General features: G+C 33.6%; 1 protein-coding gene across 10 annotated transcripts; it reads right to left on the bottom strand.

Moving 5' to 3' along the window:
• Window positions 1-231: 231 nt before the first annotated feature.
• On the bottom strand, window positions 232-10,806 carry LOC113778339 (putative pentatricopeptide repeat-containing protein At1g12700, mitochondrial). Of its 10 annotated transcripts, none has more exons than XM_027323715.1 (6): window positions 8,468-10,806; window positions 7,450-7,521; window positions 6,456-6,539; window positions 2,984-3,109; window positions 2,440-2,567; window positions 1,788-1,828 (listed from the first exon to the last, which is right to left on the bottom strand). In XM_027323715.1, exon 1 carries the CDS (start codon window positions 10,712-10,714, stop codon window positions 8,825-8,827), a length of 1,890 nt encoding a protein of 629 aa, XP_027179516.1. In that variant the 5' UTR covers window positions 10,715-10,806; the 3' UTR covers window positions 1,788-1,828; window positions 2,440-2,567; window positions 2,984-3,109; window positions 6,456-6,539; window positions 7,450-7,521; window positions 8,468-8,824. The 10 variants fall into 10 exon arrangements, 8 of the variants coding, with proteins under 8 accessions (XP_027179516.1, XP_027179521.1, XP_027179514.1 ...); XM_027323720.1 differs by having other exon boundaries at window positions 2,440-2,497; XR_003469252.1 differs by lacking the exons at window positions 6,456-6,539; window positions 7,450-7,521; window positions 8,468-10,806 and adding exons at window positions 232-493; window positions 1,435-1,543; window positions 4,675-6,449 and having other exon boundaries at window positions 1,738-1,828; window positions 2,440-3,109.
• Window positions 10,807-19,942: the final 9,136 nt, after the last annotated feature.

Genomic DNA, 19,942 nt, shown 5'->3' with positions numbered 1-19,942 from the left:
TCATCCAAATATCTTCTCAATACACTTCATTTGATGATTGAATTATTAAACTTACAAAATATGAAGTTTTTCCCATAAAAATCCATAAAATGCAATGTTTAGCCATTTTAACATAAAATGTAGTTTTTTACCAAAACCTTAGTTATTTTAGTTATTAAACTAAATAATCAAACCAAAATTAACTAATAAAACACACTAAAAAATACGTAAAATAAACCCTTGTCAATGCCAAAAAAGGCTTTGCCATTTGCTAAAAACAAAAAGAAAGGGATTTACATTATGAAGTTTTGGGGGAAAAAAAAAGTGCTGCTCATCTAGTGCTTTTTCCATGCACGTTTTGGTGATGTGGGCTTGAGCCTTTTCGCTTCTGCTTCTAGTTTCTGTTGCAAGGCCTCCAACCATTCTCTTGCAAGGGTTCCACTTGACTAAATTTCGAAATCCACCATCCCATCCCACTAAATTTGCTTCATAGACTGAAAAAAGTTCCTTGCTCCTAAGTAATATTTGAACTTCAATAGCATCAGAAAACACATATTCAATCTGAATCACAAAGTCCTTTTAAAAAATATCGACTAATTTATATCTCTGGATTCAGCCTCCTAGGATCCAAACTAAAAATACTCTGAATTGCGGAAATTCAATCATGCATTGTCTCCATTTGGATTGGCCATTTTTTCAAAAACAAGCTTTCAAATATAATGTTACAGTAATATACAATAACTCAAAAAATATCTCATTCATACAATATATCAAATATTTTAAAAAATGTTTGTAGTAAAAATTTTTCATATACATTGCTACAGCAAAATTTTTCAAAAACACCCTCAAAAACAGTTAATTCAAACAACTAATCTTCAGCACCACTATGAAAAAGAGTACATGCAGCATTCTCGAGATGATGGTCATTCACCTGGAATTTAAGTTGCAATTCATTTAATAACCAGCAGCATTACATATCAAAAGAAGCAACAATCAAACAATCAAAACCATAACTCGTTAAGTCAAAGGCTAGATCAAGGCCCTTTGAATCTCATTCACATGCATAACAATGGAACTCACAAGCTCAAGAGGAGAAGCAATCTACAATACTTATATGGCTTCACACTAAAAAAAATGAAATCCATCTATAGGATCATGCAAACATAGAAAGAACCTGACTCTATCGCTCACTTGTTTAGCAATTTCTTTTCTCAAAAACTGTAAAAAGAGGGAAAATAGCCCAACTACAGCATGTGTCAAAACCTGTCCCATATTGAAGACAATGAAAAGTAGTACTGTTAAGAGAACTGACCAAACTTGAGCAGAAAACATTTTTCTTGACTCCACTATTGAGATACCAAATACTCAAAAGATTTTATCTTAATCATTTGACAAACTAAGTAGATTAAGCAAAACAAGATTGCAAAAATTAATCAAGAAATAAAAAATATAAACCTGATTTATTCACCACTGCCACTACTCCCTCGGTCTTATCGGACAAAGGAATGCCCTGGTACACCTTTAAATCTTCACAATTAACAACTGCTAGCCACAAAGAATGGAGCTGGAACAATGGATGAAAATAAATTAAAAATGGCACCATAAAGTGCCCATGAAGATTTGGCCTCATTTATCTGCTGTAGACAAGAAATAATAGACTAAAATGGGTAGCTGGAAAAATGTTCTCAACACCATATAAAACTTTAATTGAGTCAAGACAGGTGAGATAATCTCCATTTGCAAACGCAAAAGAAAAACCTGAGCAAGTTGCACATGAATCAGTTTCTTCTCCTGTTGAGCATTCATGCTTTTTTTTTTTCCCTTCAGTTCAATAAGTACCCTTCCAATCCTGAAAAATTGCAATCGTAAAAGCAATTCAATATGAGAAATAGTTCCACAGGATACATCAATCTACAAAACAAGAGCTTTTGTTAGCTACCAATACCATGGTTATTGGTATCCTGAATGAATTTCAAACAAAAAATGAATATCACTTAGATGAGAAAGGAGATTAGAAGTGGAAGTCACCACATCCCCAATCCGTGCAACCACAAAGTGAAAATCAAGTTAATGGTGACAAGTTTCGCTAAAGCATCCAGAAGTACTGCATCTCATATATTTCCCAATGACGGTCATATGCAAAATGAATGCAACCTTCAATCAGTAAAATGAAGTTGACACTAAAACCTAATGCTCCACAATAGTACATTCACTCTCAAGCATGTCATATTCTGTTGAAATCACACTAACATCTTAACATGAGATAAAGATTGTAGCTAGGAGCCAAACTTTTGCTGTCTCCATCCTTGCTGTTAGAAAATAGCCCTGTTTCTCCCTACATAAGCTATAACACTCTCAACTAAAACACTAGGGAGAAGCTACAGATGCATGCTTTATGAGTGCAGAAGATAACTAATTTGAAATTAGATTTATTTCATCTGCAAGCAAAAATAACTATACCTTGAGGACAAGGGGTTTTCTTCTGCAAAATAAGTCATGGGACTTTCTTCTCCTTCCCCTGCATATAGCACATTTGCCTGACAGTTGCACCCAAAGGTAGAAAGTAGTATACCAACTATATCCTGTATCTACCGCACAAAAATTTTTAACCGTAGCAATAAACAATTCTCACTTTTTTATGTGAAAGATTTGATCGTATTGATAATAAAACAGTGCAATAGGAAGTTTTACAATATTTACCAATACTATTTCTTTTTACTCTCTTGCAGAGTTGACTGTATTGTTACGACAACGTATTCATCTTTTGCACGTTATGACGTTTGAATACTATTTTCTATTGATTTATTCATGCAAATTGTCTTCTACAAGTATGTCATGATCATTAGTACAACTGATTTGACGAAATTTCAAATAATTATTCAGAAAGGTGGTAGTTTTTATGGTATTTGACAATTGCGATTAATGAAAACAATACAGCTATAACTTTTGAAATATCCATGTCTTTTACAATTGCTTTGAAGACTTGACTGTTCATAGTACTAACCTCAAGATCAAAAACCCTCCTAACTCCAGAAAAGCCAACCACACCTTTAAGATCCTGTCTAAATTGTCTGTCCAAGTCCTCTGCCTAATATAACTAGGGCATTAGGCCCCGCCTAGGAGTAGGTACCTAAGTTCAACATGGTTGCTAAAGTTATTTTGGACCTAATTTGTTTGATAAAGTACAAAAAATTTAAGAAAGCGGTAAGTACTATACATAAAAATTTTAAAGTAAGAACATATTGTTTCAAATAATCCATGTAGAATCAAGCACGCTGATTCCTTCAAGTAGGGGAATCCGGCACAAAAGAAACTAATGAAATCAAGAATGGATATTTGGATTGAGATGAAGAAGAAAACAACATCCTTACATAATTAAGGTATGCTATATCTTTACCTCTATACCACTACTCCAAATGCATTTATCATGAGCCTTGAGCCTTTGCTAGAATTAGAAATAAAAATGTTACAGACGGAATCTGCTCACTGCTAGCCTGTTTTGATCCCTGATTCTTTTTGTCGTACAAATCTCTTCCTTCTTTACACACAAATGGAAAATTTCTCTCCAACTTCTATACAAAACTATCTCATTCTGTAAATCAGCTAATCATAGTGATGAGCTAATATTCAAGTGACAGGAAAAATTATACAAATAGTCATTATATGTTTTTTTTCTTTGCAACTTAGTTGAATTTAGCTATGTTATGCATTTAATTATCAAGGGCAATGGGATCTAGTCTACTAATTACAAAAGTCAAGGTCAGCTGATTGTGGTCCACTAAATGCAAAAGTCAAGGACAGCTGATTATGGGATCTGGTCTACTAAATGCAAAGTCAAGGACAGCTAATTATGGGATCTAGTCTTACAAAAGTCAAGGGCAGCTGATTATGATCTACTAATTGCACTAATTAAGGGCAGCTGATTATGGTCTACTATATTAGTTGTATATTAGCATATTTGTAATTAATATATTAGATAGGCAGATATATTCTAACCAGAAGAGAAGGTACAGAGTTTTTCTACTTAAATGGAAAAGATGCACAAAAGACAGCATTCAGTCTTGGATCTAGAAAACTTGTCACGGTATCAGAGCTAGTTATTTGAATTTCTCCGCCTTTCCAAACTTTCTGAGTTGTTATTCTTCTTGGGTTGATTATTTTGATCAATCATTTGGTTTCAAGATATCCTTTTGGGTCAATCATATTGTGGTTGGCAGCCTTTCTTGTAATTCAGATCTTTGTTTTTTTTTTTTTGAAAGAATGTCTATAGAAAACTCTGTACCTTCTCTTCTGATCAGAATATATCTACTTATCTAATATATTAATTACAGATATGCTAATATACAGCTAATATAGTAGACCAAAATCAGCTGCCCTTGATTAGTGCAATTAGTAGACCATAATCAGCTGCCCTTGACTTTTGTAATTAGTAGACTAGATCCCATAATCAACTGTTCTTGACTTTTGCATTTAGTAGACCAGATCGCATAATCAGCTGTCCTTGACTTTTGCATTTAGTAGACCATGATCAGTTGACCTTGACTTTTGTAATTAGTAGACTATCTCGAAGCCAAATGATCTCAAAACATGCAGAGGACATAACACGATACCCTGACTCAGTAGAGGACTTAGACACCCTATCTTGCTTTTTGCTTTTCCAAGAAATAAGAGAATTTTCAAGAAACATGCACCAACCAGTAACTGAACGTCTAGTATCCGAACAACCCGCCCAGTCAGCGTCGCTATAGGCTACCAAATGAAGAGGAGAATTTCTGGAGAAGAAAAGACCACGAGAGGAAGTGCCTGGTAAAAAACGAATAATGTGACGAACAGCAGCTAGATGGAGGTGCCTAGGCGCCTCCATAAATTAACTAACTTGTTGAACAGCAAATGAAATATCAGGCTGAGTAATAGTTAAATAGTTGAGACTTCCCACCAATTGCCGATAGAGAGAGGGATCTGAGAGAAAATCACCCTCATCACGGTGATATTTAACATTTACTTCCAATGTGGTATCAACAGACCGACCATCTTGGAGACCTGCCAAAGCAATTAATTCCTGGATGTGTTTATGCTAATGTAAGAAAATACCAGCTGAGGTAGAGTGCACTTCTAGACCCAAAAAATACTGTAGAGGACCTAAATCCTTCATATGAAAAGAACGTTGAAGATGCTCCTGAAGTTGAGATATTAATTCAGAGTCATTTCCTGTGACAACAATATCATCAACATATACCAGAAGTAAAACAAGTCCCTTATCAGTCTTGCGAAGAAACAAAGAGGAGTCATACTGACTCTGAACAAATGAGAAGCTAATAAGCGTAGAACGGAACTTATCAAACCAAGCCCGTGGAGCTTGTTTTAAGCCATAGAGTGAGCGTTTTAGCTTACAAACATCAGATGAAGATGTAGAAAATAACTTTAATGGTGGAGTCATATAAATCTCTTCTTGAAGATTGCCATGTAAAAAGGCATTCTTAACATCCATCTGTCGCAATGACCAGCCAGTAGAAGCAGCAATAGCTAGAACAAGTCGAACTGTTGTCATCTTTGCCACAAGAGCAAAGGTCTCCTCATAATCTACTCCATACTCTTGCCGATTACCAAGAGCTACTAATCGTGCTAATCCTGTATTTCACGAGCGTACAAAACATATTGAAGTTGATTGTCACTCTATCCGCGAAGCATATGATGATCATGTTATCTCTCTTCCTCATATCACCACTGATCTTCAAACTGCTGATATACTTACGAAAGCTCTCTCTCGTCATAGACACAATTTTCTGGTTGACAAATTAATGCTTTTTGATCGACCAGCATCAATTTGAGGGGGGATATCAAGGGCAACGAGATCTAGTCTACTAATTACAAAAGTCAAGGTCAGCTGATTATGGTCTACTAAATGCAAAAGTCAAGGACAGCTGATTATGGGATCTAGTCTACTAATTACAAAAGTCAAGGGTAGCTGATTATGGTCTACTAATTGCACTAATCAAGGGCAGCTGATTATGGTCTACTATATTAGCTGTATATTAGCATATCCGTAATTAATATATTAGATAGGTAGATATATTCTGACCAGAAGAGAAGGTACAGAGTTTTTCTATTTAAATGGAAAAGAGGCACAAAAGACAGCATTCAGTCTTGGATCTAGAAAACTTGTCATTAATGACTTGTACATTTGAATTTAGCCATATAGTGTATACAGATACCTAACTACTTAATCCCACCCTGCCAACTGGTTGAAAAACTTTCTTAAACCTATGTGAGAAAATGCTAAAGCCACAATTAGATCATTATCCTCCAGAAACAATTATTCCCTGTTTGAAACCAAAAGAGATTGAAATTGAACCATAAATTTCCATGCATATTAATAAAACCTAATACAATAAATCTTAAAAGAAGGAAAATTCGAATTATTAGGCAAGATGATGTAAATAAATTATTTCTTTAGCAGAAACAAAGATCTCATTCACCTTCTCTTTGGCTTCTTAGAGAATGAATCAAATCCATTGAATTTGTTTGGAAACATGTGTGTCGTTTTGGAAGATGACTTGAACCTGTTTGACAAATGCACCAATAGAAAATTACATAGACAACTAACATTTGGCCAAGAAATTAAGGTCAGAATCAATAGATTGGAAACAAAACTAGAATTTATGACATGAATAAAGGAGAAATTTGAATAAGGAAAGAGATGAGATATTAATAACTTTATTTGAAATCACAATCTCTGCGAAATTGAATCAACATGACTGTAACCTCTGACTATATATTACATCCTCAATCAGAAAAATTGTAAGGCGAAGCCCCACCTTTGTGGAAGTTCAACTTGCACATGGAGATGTAGGAGTATGCAGGTTTCATTTCCATAGTTTATTTTTATTATTTTTATTTTAAATGTGCTAAGTTGACCTTCAAAGTAGAACAAAATTTCAATGGCATCTTAACTCCAAGCATGTGCACAGTATGGAAGAATAATACTTTCTGAGCTAAACTTAAACTGAACGTGGAACTTATTCTATCTTGATAAAGCACATCTTAATTTCAATCTGGAGACATCTGTACAAGGTCTCGTTGAAATCTTCATCTTAGGATGCCAAAATAAAATTTTAACATGAGCAAGAAGACTTATTGTTCTTAACCAAAAACCATGCAACTGTCATTGTCTTCACTCATTAGTGCATGCATTAACAAAACCACACAAATAAAAAAATCTGCACAGAACAGCTATATGGCAGATCAACAAAAGATCGCTTCTCGATGATTTTATAGGTCACTAAACAGCATACTTTTTCCACAGCTAAAAGAGATATTCCATAAATTTTAAGCATGACATACTTAACGAGGACATAGTCAGTAAAGCTACAGAAATTGTTCCCAAAATTGATTTAAGAAATTATTCTTAATCACTTCAGCTGAATTCTTTCACATAAAATTCATCAAAAGTTTTTCTCTGCTTTTGAATACCTAATTGATTGTTTCAATGCAGCCTTATCTGACAAGAAATCTTCACATCCCATACAAACTTTCACCTCCCTCCTGCTCTCCAAGAAAGAACGAGAATAAGAAAAAGAAATGACAGATATGAAACTTGCTAGACTACAACAGTGTATTGTTAACATTTTGATGAGCCACAAAGACTTTTTTCTTTTTCTTTATTATTTTGACAATTGCAGATGGGAACCTAACAGAAGCTCAACGAATTGGTATACTTGTGCAACAGATGCCAATTCTTAGTTATTATTGCAATTTAGCAACAATCCAACACTAAAAGTAAAGAATTCATTATCAGGAAGTTTATTTTAGATGAACAACTAAATAAACAAGTAAATGTTTTTATCAGGAGAACAATATGAAAAGAATGGAGAGTTTCTTGGACAGATTAGTGCAACTTATTTTAAGAAAAAGATATTTTTGCCACATTCCTATCCAGTATATATACAATTTAGTACAGCATTGACATCAATTTTAAATAATAAAAGCTCAATGAGTTCTTATACTGATAAAACTGTTGAAAGATTACCAATGCCTACAAATTAAAGGATTTAAAGGTTCACTACTAAGGATCCTTGTGTAGTTTAGTTTATAGTTAAACGGAAAGTGATCAGAATACATTTTCTGGATTATACTTGAAAAGTTAGCCTCCAATCAAATGCAGTGACAGAAGTCAACAACCATGACCATCCATGGGACCTCAAAATTTTAACCCAAACCAAGATACTGGTCCAAAAATTTTTTACACTTTTAAACTGGCTGCACCTTTGACTACATTTAGGAATTGAAAGAAAAAACTTCCTCCAAATTATTAAAAATGCAGCTTGTAACTAAACTTTTCTATAAATCCAGATAAAAAATTATATTTTCGGATGAAGTTTTATTCTTAATTCCAATGAATTCAGCTATTAGTTATCCAAACTAAAATTACATGGAAGCAAAAAGTACTAAAAGCCATGAAACACAAAGAAAAGGAGCCTGTAAAAGTTACCTTTTATGTGATATTCTACGCTGAAGTTCTCTAAGAAAGGTTAAGCAAGAAGTCTCTCTGAAGAAGCTGTACATATCCAATTAACACCAGCAGGCTTCTGTGAACTGCTGCACCAGTACAGTTATAAATTGAACTTCCCTTAAAGACCGCAGCTTCTTCCACCTGGACTGAAGAACTTTGAGGCATTTCACAAAATATGACCAAGAGAGCTACTCGAGGCTCAGCTGCAACACTTCTTATATTCCATAAAGATGATAAGTTAAAACAGAATCAAAAGCAAACCTAAATAATGTTAGTTAAAGTTTAGGGGCCAAAAACCAGTAGGACCAAAAGTTGCAACCAATGTGAAGGTCCTCTTTATCCCCCATCAATAAACTTCTTGCTATCAGGACCAATCTTCAGCATCAACATAAGTAGAGAAGGATTTTTCTCTTTTTCAGTAGATGAATCAAGTAAAATGGAAAAAGTAGATGCATCTAGCAAGAAACCTCTACGAACCATTTCTTCATAGTAGACTATTGCATCATCATAATGGCCTCCTTTAAGGAGTTTTTGCAGAATAACATTGTATGTAACGCTATCTGCCAGGCAACCATTTTCTTCCATTTTTCCAAAAAGCTCTTTAGCTTCGGTGAGCAGGCCTTGTGAAAGCAGGCCAGCAATCATTGTGGTGTATGTTGGGACATTAGGATCCAATCCTTTATCATAGAGATTGTCAAAAAGATCACGAGCACTATCTAGCCTCCCACTTTTGCACAAACCATCAAGGATGATACTGTACATGCCTATATGATGATCGATTCCATCAGCTTCCATTGAATGGAATAACTGCAATGCTTCGTTGACATGTCCAGTCTTGCATAATCCATCCAACATTACACAGAAAGTGTAAAAATTAGGCTTTATGCCAGCAGTTTGCATCTCATCGAAAACTTCTCTTGCACCAAGATAGCTTCCTACACTATATAACCCCTGCAAGACAGTGTTATAAACAACAATATTAGGTGTTAAACCTTTATGCTGAATCTCACGAAAGATATTCATGGCTGCTTCCACTTTCTTGTGCTTGAAATAGCCATTTATCAGAATACCATAGCTATGGAGGTTAGGGGTAAGGCCGCTAATAACCATGGCTTCAAAGACCCTCCTTGCTTCATCTATTCGGCGCTTTAAACAGTATCCATCCATTAAGGAACTGTATGTGACCAGATTGGGATTGTGACCTTGCCTAATCATGATGCCGACTACCTCTTCAGCAACTTCAATATGCCCTTCCTTACACAGTGCATCCACCACTATATTGAAAGTAACAATATCGGGAGTAATTTTGTAATCTTTCATCTCAGAAAAGAGCTTTGTAACGTCTTTCCATCTATTTAAATTGCATTGACCACCAATCAAACAATTATAAGTGACAACATCTGGGGAAATGCCCTTTTCAATCATCTCCTGCAAAAGGGCAAGAGCTTCACCGACCATTTTATCTTTGCAAAAGCTGTCAATGATAGTATTGTACACATTAACATTGGGCTTACATCTTCTTCTTTTTTCCATGACTCTTAGGAATTCAACAGCCTTTTGAGTGTTGCCCACCTTACAGAGCCCATCTATCACAATCAGAAACGTAACTTCATCGGGCTCGCAAAGCTTTTCGAATATTATTTTCTTAAAAAATTCTTGTGCTTGGGGAACCTTATGTTCCCGAAAGAGTCCTTTAAGTAGAGTATTAAAGGTGACTATGTCGGGCAGAATACCACGCTTGAAGAAGACACCCAATACAGAAAATCCCAAATCCACTCGACCCAAGAGGCTGTAACAATTAATCACAACATTGAGGGTGTAGTCACTAAGAGGAATGCCCCTGACGTACATATCTCTGAAAACTGAGACAGCAGATGAATAATGCTTCTTCATCTTAACAATGCGGTCCACCAGTCGATTGAAATAAAAAACACAGGGCAGAGGCCTCATCCGGACCAGCTGCTGGTATAAGCTTAGAGCATCATCAAGACTGTCAATACTATCAATCCTACCCTTCAACCCAGAAAGAAATTGCAAAACATTACCAGAAGACGTCCCAATTTGGTGCTGATGATTTCTAATTTTATCACTACTAGTTGCTATAGCTGAACAGAAAGCTAATTGGGGTTTAGGGCTTCGGAATGCAGAGAGAAATGAAGCAAGAGTAGTACAATTAGCAGCAGCAGCGGTACCTAATGAAGCCGCTCTTCTCTTCATTGCCATCATCGTCCACTCCAACTCTCCAAGTCTGAAATTAACTCTTTACTGAGATTTTTCAGGCAAATTGGGAAGCTTTCTCAATACAAAGCCGTCAAGTTCGGATTATTATGGCCCAATTAAAGGGTTTCGGGCTGGGCCCAAACCAATTTTTAAGGACTGTTTTGCTTAGGAGTATAGTCATATATGAATCATCATCGAATTTGGAAACTGTCAAACTCAATTTGGAGTTTTGATGAGCTTAATGATTAACTTCAAAGTCGATTCGATTTAATACTAAGTCGGTTCTAGTTCCATTCGGGAGCTTCAAATTTTATTTATTTTTTATATTTTAGTATTATTTTATCTATAATCAATATATAATATCTATAAAATAAATAATAAATATGCTATTATGTATAAAATATATATATATAATATAAAAAAATTTATCCGAGTTGAATCAAGCATTAACGAGCCAAATATGCACAAGTTTACTTTTTGCTATTATCTATTTGTTATCACAATTTGCATATCTTTTATTTTTTTAAATATATATTTGTTATTAAGTGTATGCCCCTAATTCAAAAAAAGGAATTTACATTGAAAATTTGATCTTTCAAAATTCTCTTTTTGAGCTTGCTTTTATTTTTTTTCCTTTCTTTATTAATTGTTTGGATCTCAAATCACTGGGTTTTCACATGAAAGAAGACAGAGGAATTTAGATTTGCTTGTAAGGTTACGAACCTAGAAATTATTTGGTTAGGCAAATCTTTAGAACTCCACGGATTTCTTCATAGACCAGCTTAGAAATTCTTTTGACGTAGCTCAGAAATGCTACGGGAAGACGATGAATTTTAACGTCAATTGCAATGGAAGCTATGGGAAGACTGGTGGAAAACGAGGACTGAGTAGGAAAAGATGGCGGTGGGAAAATTGAGGAAAATAATTCTAAATGGGTTAATTAAATTTAGTGGGTTACTTAATAATATTCATTTAATAAATGGGTAATAGTAGGTAACTCATTTATACCCATATGTAAAAAATTTAATATACTCAAATCCGGTTATTCATGGCTGGATATGAGTAAAATTAGCTAAATGAGTTTGTTACCACGTATAATATCAATGCAGGTACAACAAGCCAAAAAAATCATCTTTCAAAAAGCTAACAAATACCTCCAATAAAAGCAAAAAAAGCGCCCACCAAATTACATTGAAATTGATGCTAGGATTTTGTACTAATCACTTAAACCTCATAAAGATAAAAGTTTTCGTTAATTTTTCCTTTTTCAACTTGGATTTTCATATGCATGACCCATTGGCACTCTAGGATCCAAAAGTCAAACCATATAGCAAGTGTTGTATTATTTTAATAAAATAATTAAATTATCAATTAAATGTGCACGTTACAAGGGAAATAAATTGATTAAATTTCCTGAAATTTATAGGTGTTTGAATGGTTTTTACTAAGGAGTTATAGTATGAAATTATGGCTTTTCAATTACATTGAAGTTTTGTAACTAACAATTCAAATTTGGATTGAATAGCTATCATTATGTGAAATTATAATATTTTAACTACAATAAGTTTTCTTGTAACCCACAGCGCAAATTTGAATGTGTTTTGAATGGCCAATAATTTCAGTATTTACTTGGTGTCTTATTAGTAACATAGGTTATGTTTGTCTAACTTTTTTTCACCTATATATATGCATAGCTGAGATAGAAAAGTGACACTACAACAACTTATGTCTTTTGAGTCTAAATTCATTATTTTCTATCTCATTGTTAGGCAAGAAACAAAAGGTGCTTGTAGAGCTTTATTATCCTAATTGTGTAGTCTAGAGAGAGTGTTAGCAAGTGTGGCTGGACTCTTATATCTTGAGGGTGACAAGTTAGAGAACATGCTGCACCGGAGTTGATTCTTTTACAAAGACTTGAATCACTTTAAAGAGAGCAAGATACCTGTGCCTCAACCCTCCACACTTGAGTATCAATATATTATTATTGTCTAATCTTTCTTTTTCATATTTGTTCTTAATTTTTGTTTCAAGTGAACAACAATTTTAAGGCAATTCAGATAAAATGGAAACCAACTCGCCAGTTCATGTCAAAGACTCAAGTGATTTGAACAAACCATTTCGTTTTAGAGGAGTCCACTTCAAACGGTGGAAGGGAAAAGTTCTCTATTATCTTAATTTGATGAAATGGCTTACATTCTAACGGAGGAAAATCCCAAAAAAATTTCAACAAATGAGATGAGTGATGAGGACAAGAAAGTTCTTGAAGAAAAAATCAAGAAATGGGAAGATGATGAGTTTCATTGCAAGAATTACTTGTTAAATTGTCTTTCTAATGAATTTTTTTATTTTTATGAGGATTTATATCCTATTGCTAAAAAGCTTTGGAAAGCTTTCAGAAAAAGGATGACATTGAAGAAGCAGGCGCAATGAAATATGCCGCAAGCCGCTATTTCAAATTTCAAATGGTGGATGGAAAATCTGTGGTGGCCTAAACTCATAAACTTCAAATGATTGTACATGAGTTAAGGTCCGAGGAAATCCAGATTGATGAACAACTTCAAGTTGCTGCAATAGTAGATAAACTTCCATCATCTTGGAAGGAATTCCAAAAGGGTTTGTGACACAAGCAAAAGGAGTTTTTAATTAGAAAGTCTCATCACTCGTCTAAGGATTGAAGAAGAAGCAATAAATCAAGATGCAAAAAGTGGACAAAATGGTAATGAAAATGGTACTACCAAGGTAAATTTCATTACTTCCAATGACAACATGTCCAATGAGAATAATGCAAAAAATAATGCCCAACTGAAACCAAAAAAAAAAAAAGAATATGAAACGTGGGCATAAGAATTAGCACTCAAACCAGCATAGATATAACTTCCATCAGAAAGGCAAAAATCAAAGGCCCCCTTTTAAATCAGTCCCTTTTCCAAATGATGGTTATTATGTGTGTGGAAAGCAAGAACATTTTGCTAAGACATGCAAATACTGGAAACGTGATTTTGTACCACAGGCCAATGTTGCCGAAGAACCATATATGGCTATGATCACAGAAGTTAACGTGCTTGGGGGTTTTGATGGTTGGTGGATAGACATGGGTGCTTCAAAACATGTATGCTTTGATCGCACTTGCTTCAAAAGCTACACACCCGTCGAGAAAGATAAGCAAGTCATGTGGTGACTCTCATACTATCAAAGTTTTGGGTTCTGGTGAGGTTAAACTAAACTTTACTTCGGGTCAAACACTTCTTCTTAAAGATGTGTTTCATACACCTAAGATGAGGAAAAATTTAGTTTTGAGATTTCTTCTCAATAAGGCTGGATTCAAGCAAATTATTGAGTCTGACAGTTATGTGATTATGAAGAATGTTGCTTTTGTTGGTAAAGGATATGCATGTGATGGCATGTTCAAGTTAAATATTATGAACATCAATAAAACTTCCTCTGGTTCTATTTATATGCTTTCTTCTATGAATATTTGGCATGCACGATTATGTCATATAAATAGTAAATATGTGAAAAATGTAAGCAACCTTAGTTTGATTTCGAGATTAAATAATGATTTTGAAAAATGTGAATCTTGTAGCAAGAAAAAATCACAAAGAAACCTTCTAAAAGTGTTGAAAGAAATTCTCAACTTCTAGAATTAGTTCATACGAACTTGTATGAATTTGAAGGAATTTTAACTCGTGGTGGTAAAAGGTATTTTGTGACTTTTATAGATGATTTTTCTAAATATACTAACGTTTACTTGTTGAAAAATAAGAGTGATGTTTTGATGTTTTTCAAGTCTACATAAAAGAAGTAGAAAATCAATTCGATAGAAAAATCAAAAGATTTAGAAGTGATAGAGGTAAGGAATATGAATCACTTGGCTTTGATTCATATTTTAAGTCATTGGGATAATTGTTGATTTTAGTCCCTAACTTTTGATGTTTACAAAACAAATGAATGATACTAATATCTCTTCAAGATATACTTTCAGTTATGAAGCATATCAGATTTAAAGATCAAGTGCAATTGAAAGAAACAAATGTTGCTGAAAACTGTCAGACGCTTGTGAAGATAGGATCGGACGTCCGATAATCATTGCGCAACTTTGGACGCATAAAGAACTCCATCACCGGATGTCCAAAGGAAATAAGACATTCTCCTGAACGCAAGCATCGGACGTCCGATAGGATTCTTCAAATTCGACGAAAGCTGTCGAACGCTGACAAAGACAATACCGGACGTCCGATAGAATTGAGATATTCCTTCTAACTCATTATCTGCTTTCGGACGCAACCACCGAACGTCCAATAGAATTGAAGAAAATCTCTTAAACTCATTGCTTGCTATCGGACGCAAGAAACCAGACTACCGAACGTTTGATACTCCCAACGGCTAGTTGACTCTTCAGCTACTTTCTATCCATTGGAAGCATTAATGAAGCACTTTCTTGGTTTCCTATAAATAGAGCATTGTCAGAATTTTCAAATAATTTTTGCACACTGAAAATACAAAAGATCTAGAGTGATTTTAGTGAGAAAATACTTTTCAAGGAAGATTTGTAATCTTGGTGGTGTGAAGTTCGTTATAAGATTTTCATTTGTGAGTGTATATTTCAATAGTGTAACTCTGTGAGGGTTGTCTTGAGGGATAATAAAATGTTCTAATTTGACTAATTGGAAATTGGGGTAAGGAGGAAGTGAGCCTTCCTTTGTACACAAGATTAGTTGTATTTTATCAATTTGAAAAAGTTTGTTTGAATTGATCTATAAATTCAAGAGGAGTTTGGTAGTCAATTGGTTTGCAATTCTTTTCTTCTTATTTATTTACTGTTATCTTGTGATCTTTAAATTAGTTATATTTTCTACTTCTCTCAAGTGATATTGTTCATTCATTGATTGATTCATTGTGTGATCATTTAGAAAAGAGGGTAAATTTTATATTGAGAAAAAGTGCCCATAACTTGATTAGTTTTATAATCAACTTAATTCACCCCCTCTTAGGTTGTCTCCGATCCTTACAATTGGTATCAGAGTTTGGTCTTCTAGAAATTAAATTCAATCGACTTAGGAGTAAAAATGACAACCAACAATGCCATGTTTTTTGAAGGATAATCTGTGATTAGACCTCCTATGTTTAATGGGTCAAATTATGTGAGTTGGAAAGAAAGAATGATTTTTTTTTGCAATCGATTGATATTAAATTGTGATTTATTGCTAGTGAAGGTCCATATGATACTTCTATTATAGATGAAAATACTCTTAGACCTAAACCAAAAATAAGAAATGAGCTGACTACTGAGAATAGAGCCAACCTCACCTTAAATGCAAAGGCTATGTGTGTGTTATATAGTACTTTAGATTCAAATGAATCTATTAGGGTCAAAAGCTGTAAGTCTGCTAAACAAATTTGGGATAAATTGAGAGAAATTCATGAAGGCAATGAAAATGTTAGAGAACAGAAAAAATCTATCTTGATTACTAAATATGAGTCGTTTAAGATGGAATCTCATGAAAATATTGATCAAATGTATTGTAGATTCAATGATTTTATTAAAGATTTAGAGGTTCTGGAAAAGAAATATATCTTAGGAGAGAAAAATAAAAAAAATTTGAATGCTCTATCTAAAAATTGGAAAAGTAAAGTGACTGCTATTGAAGAGACAAGAGATATGAATTCTATATCTATTGAATCTCTTGTAAATTCTCTAACATCTTATGAGTTGAAACTTAAGATTAAAGTACAGAAAGAAAAAGATACGAAGGTAAAACGGAGCATTGCTCTAAAAGCATCTCAAAATGAAGATGATTCTGTTTCATTGGATGGAGAAGATTTGGATATTGATGACAATGATATTGCTCTCATTACAAAAAGTTTCAAGAGAATCCTCAATAAAAGGAGATTTGGAAAAGGAGGATCTAGCAACTCAAATTCCAATCAGTTCAACAATGCAAGATTCAAAGAAAAGCAAGAGGCCAATAAAAAGCAAACTGACAAATATTTTGAATGCGGTCACTTTGGACACTACATGAGTAAGTGTCCAATGATAAAGAAGAAAGAAGGAAAAAAATCAAGATTCAACAACTTCCAATTCACATAGAATGAATGCAACTCCGATGATGAAATTGAAGAGAAAGAAGAATCTGCTCGATTGGCTTTTATGGCTATTGAAGATAATGAGGTAACAATTTCTAACCCTCAATTTGAAAATGATGATGAAACTATTGATGATCTTGAATCTTTCATTAAAATGTTGCATGATAGTTTGAAAGAATCTTATGCTAGAAACAAGGAATTAAAACACAAAATTAGTTTTTTTCTTCATGATAATACACGCCTTATTCAAGAAAACAAGAAACTGAAAACTGAAAATGATTTCTTGAAAAATAATGAGATTAATTTATAAAATAAGCTTGATAGAAAAACAAGATTCTGTGAAATGTTAAAAAAGAAACAAAGTGATTTGAAAAGATGAATGGATAATTTAAATGAGTTGCTCCAACATAAAAAATATGACTGTTTTCAAAGGAATGAATCAAAGACTCATCTTGACACTTATGAGAAGAAGTTAAATTCTGGTATAAATGATTTTGTTGTTTATAAAAGAAGACATGTGAGATTTATTAAATCTGTTTATGCAAATAACTCGTTGGTTATATGTAATTTTTGTTGTCAAAAATGTCACATGAAAAGTAATTGCTATGTGAAGAAGAATATAAGAAGAGGTATGAAATGCATATAGATAGTTAGATATGATGCTAACTCTCAAGGATCCAAAAATTAATGGGTACCAAATATTAGTTCTTGAACTCTTGAGTAGGTGAATCTGGTGAACATTATAAAAGAATCAAAGTGATTCATAGACAGTGTATGTTCAAGATACATAACCAGTAATCCATCACAATTCATCAATTTTAAACCAAAATCTAGTGGCATAGTGACATTTAGAGATGACACGTTCTACCTCAAGACCATTGAAACTTTCACATCTTGATTCGTTTGATCCTACACAAATTGCTAGATTGGGTAGTAAGAGATATTGTTTAATCATTATTGATGATTATTCTAGATACACTTGGGTGATTTTTCTTGCTCGCAAAGATGATACTTTTAAAAATTTCGTTTCCCTATTTGTAAAATTTCAAAATCTGTTTAGTTTGAATTTTGTTAAAATTAGAAGTGTCAATTGTTCGGAATTTAAATGTTATGACTTTCTGAAATTTTGTGATTACACTTTACACACTCTAGGGTCATTTACGCTTCATATTAAGATGTATCTTTTGATGTTTCAAGTACTCTGTACTAATAGATCTTGGTTAACATTGATGGTTTCTAATTGAATTGTTAATGTATTTTGATTGATATTTCTCTGTTTGGTACTTCTTTTGGTATTAATTCTCTATTTTTAGTTGATGATTGATGTTGGTATGTTGGTGATTACTGAATTCTGGTATCATTTCTCTATTTTTTATTAATATTTTGGATTCTCTGTTATGACAACTACATTATGGATTATGATTGTTGGATTTTACTCTCATTTTATGATGACAAAAAGGGAGAGAAATGAATATTATGTGTAAGGGAGAGTTTTTCTGAGATTATAAGTTTGGGCCCCTAAAAATGTTGAATGCAATGAGTAAGCGGGAGCTTATACTCAATCTTTTTTTTTCTTCCATCCATTGTTTTGTTATCATCAAAAAGGGGGAGAATGTTGATTTTAGTCCCTAACTTTTGATGTTCACAAAACAAATGGATGATACTAATATCTCTTCAAGATATACTTTCAATTATGAAGCATATCAGATTTAAGGATCAAGTGTAATTGAAAGAAACAAAGGTTGCTGAAAGTTATCGGATGCTTGTGAAGACAGGATCGGATGTCCGATAATCATTGCGCAACTTCGAACGCATAAAGAACTCCATCACCGGACGTCCTTAGGAATAAGACATTTCCCTAACTCATTGACCTCGATCGGGCGCAAGCATCGGACGTTCGATAGAATCCTTCAAACTTGACGAAAGCTGTCGGACGCTCACAAAGACAATACCGAACGTACGATAGAATTGAGATATTTCTTCTAACTCATTATCTGCTTTCGGATGCAACCACTGGACGTTCGATAGAATTAAAGAAAATCTCTTAAACTCACTACCTGCTGTTGGATGCAAGAAACCAGACTACCGGACGTTCAATACTCCTAACGGCTAGTTGACTCTTCAGCTACTTTCTATTCGTTGGAAGCATTAATGAAACACTGTCTTGGTCTCCTGTAAATAAAGCATGATCAGAATCTTCAAATAACTTTTGCATACTAAAGATACAAAAGATCTAGAGTGATTTTAGTGAGAAAATACTCTTCAAGAAAGATTTGTAGTCTTGGTGGTGTAGAGTTCGTTGTAAGTTTTTTATTTGTGAGTGAATACTTCAATAGTGTACCTCTGTGAGGGTTGTCCTGAGGGATATTAAAACTTTCTAGTTTGACCAAGTGGAGATTGGGGTAAGAAGGAAGTGAGCCTTTCTTTGTACACAAGATTTGTTATATTTCATCAATTTGAAGAAACTTGTTTGAATTGATCTACAAGTTCAAGAGGAGTTTGGTAGTCAATTAGTTTGTAATTCTTCCTTTCTTATTTATTTATTGTTATCTTGTAATCTTTAAATTGCTTATATCTTTTACTTCTCTCAAGTGATATTGTTCATTCATTGATTGATTCATTGTGTGATCACTTAGAAAAGAGGGTAAATTTTATATTGAGAAAAAGTGCCCACAACTTGATTAGTTTTATAATCAATCTAATTTACCCCCTCTTAGTTTGTCTCCGATCCTTACAATAATTTATGAAACTACACCTTCTTACTCACCGTCTTCTAATGCTGTAGCAGAATAAAAAAATAGAATTTTAATTGATTTGACTAATGCTATGCTAGTGAGTTCTAATACACCTTCTAATCTTTGGGGTGAAACAATCCTGATTGCTTGTTATGTTTTAAATAGAATACCTCATAAAAATTTTAAACTAACTCCTTTTGAGTTTTGGAACATTATAAGCCTAATTTTAAAAGTTTAGGGTTGCTTGGTTTATGTACGATTAAATGATCCTAAAAGACCAAATTGGGTGCTAGAGTTTCTAAATGTGTTCTTGTTGGTTATTCTTTAACAAGTAAAGCCTATAAATTTTTATATTTAAAAAATAATGTAGTGATTGAATCTTTAGATGCTATTTTCATGAAGACAAGTTCCCCTA

Source organism: Coffea eugenioides, chromosome 7 (genome assembly GCF_003713205.1).
Source record: "Coffea eugenioides isolate CCC68of chromosome 7, Ceug_1.0, whole genome shotgun sequence".
Classification (NCBI taxonomy): Eukaryota; Viridiplantae; Streptophyta; class Magnoliopsida; order Gentianales; family Rubiaceae; genus Coffea; species Coffea eugenioides.
The sequence above is the reverse complement of the archived record's forward strand: the minus strand, read 5'-3'. Positions and strand labels throughout refer to the sequence as shown.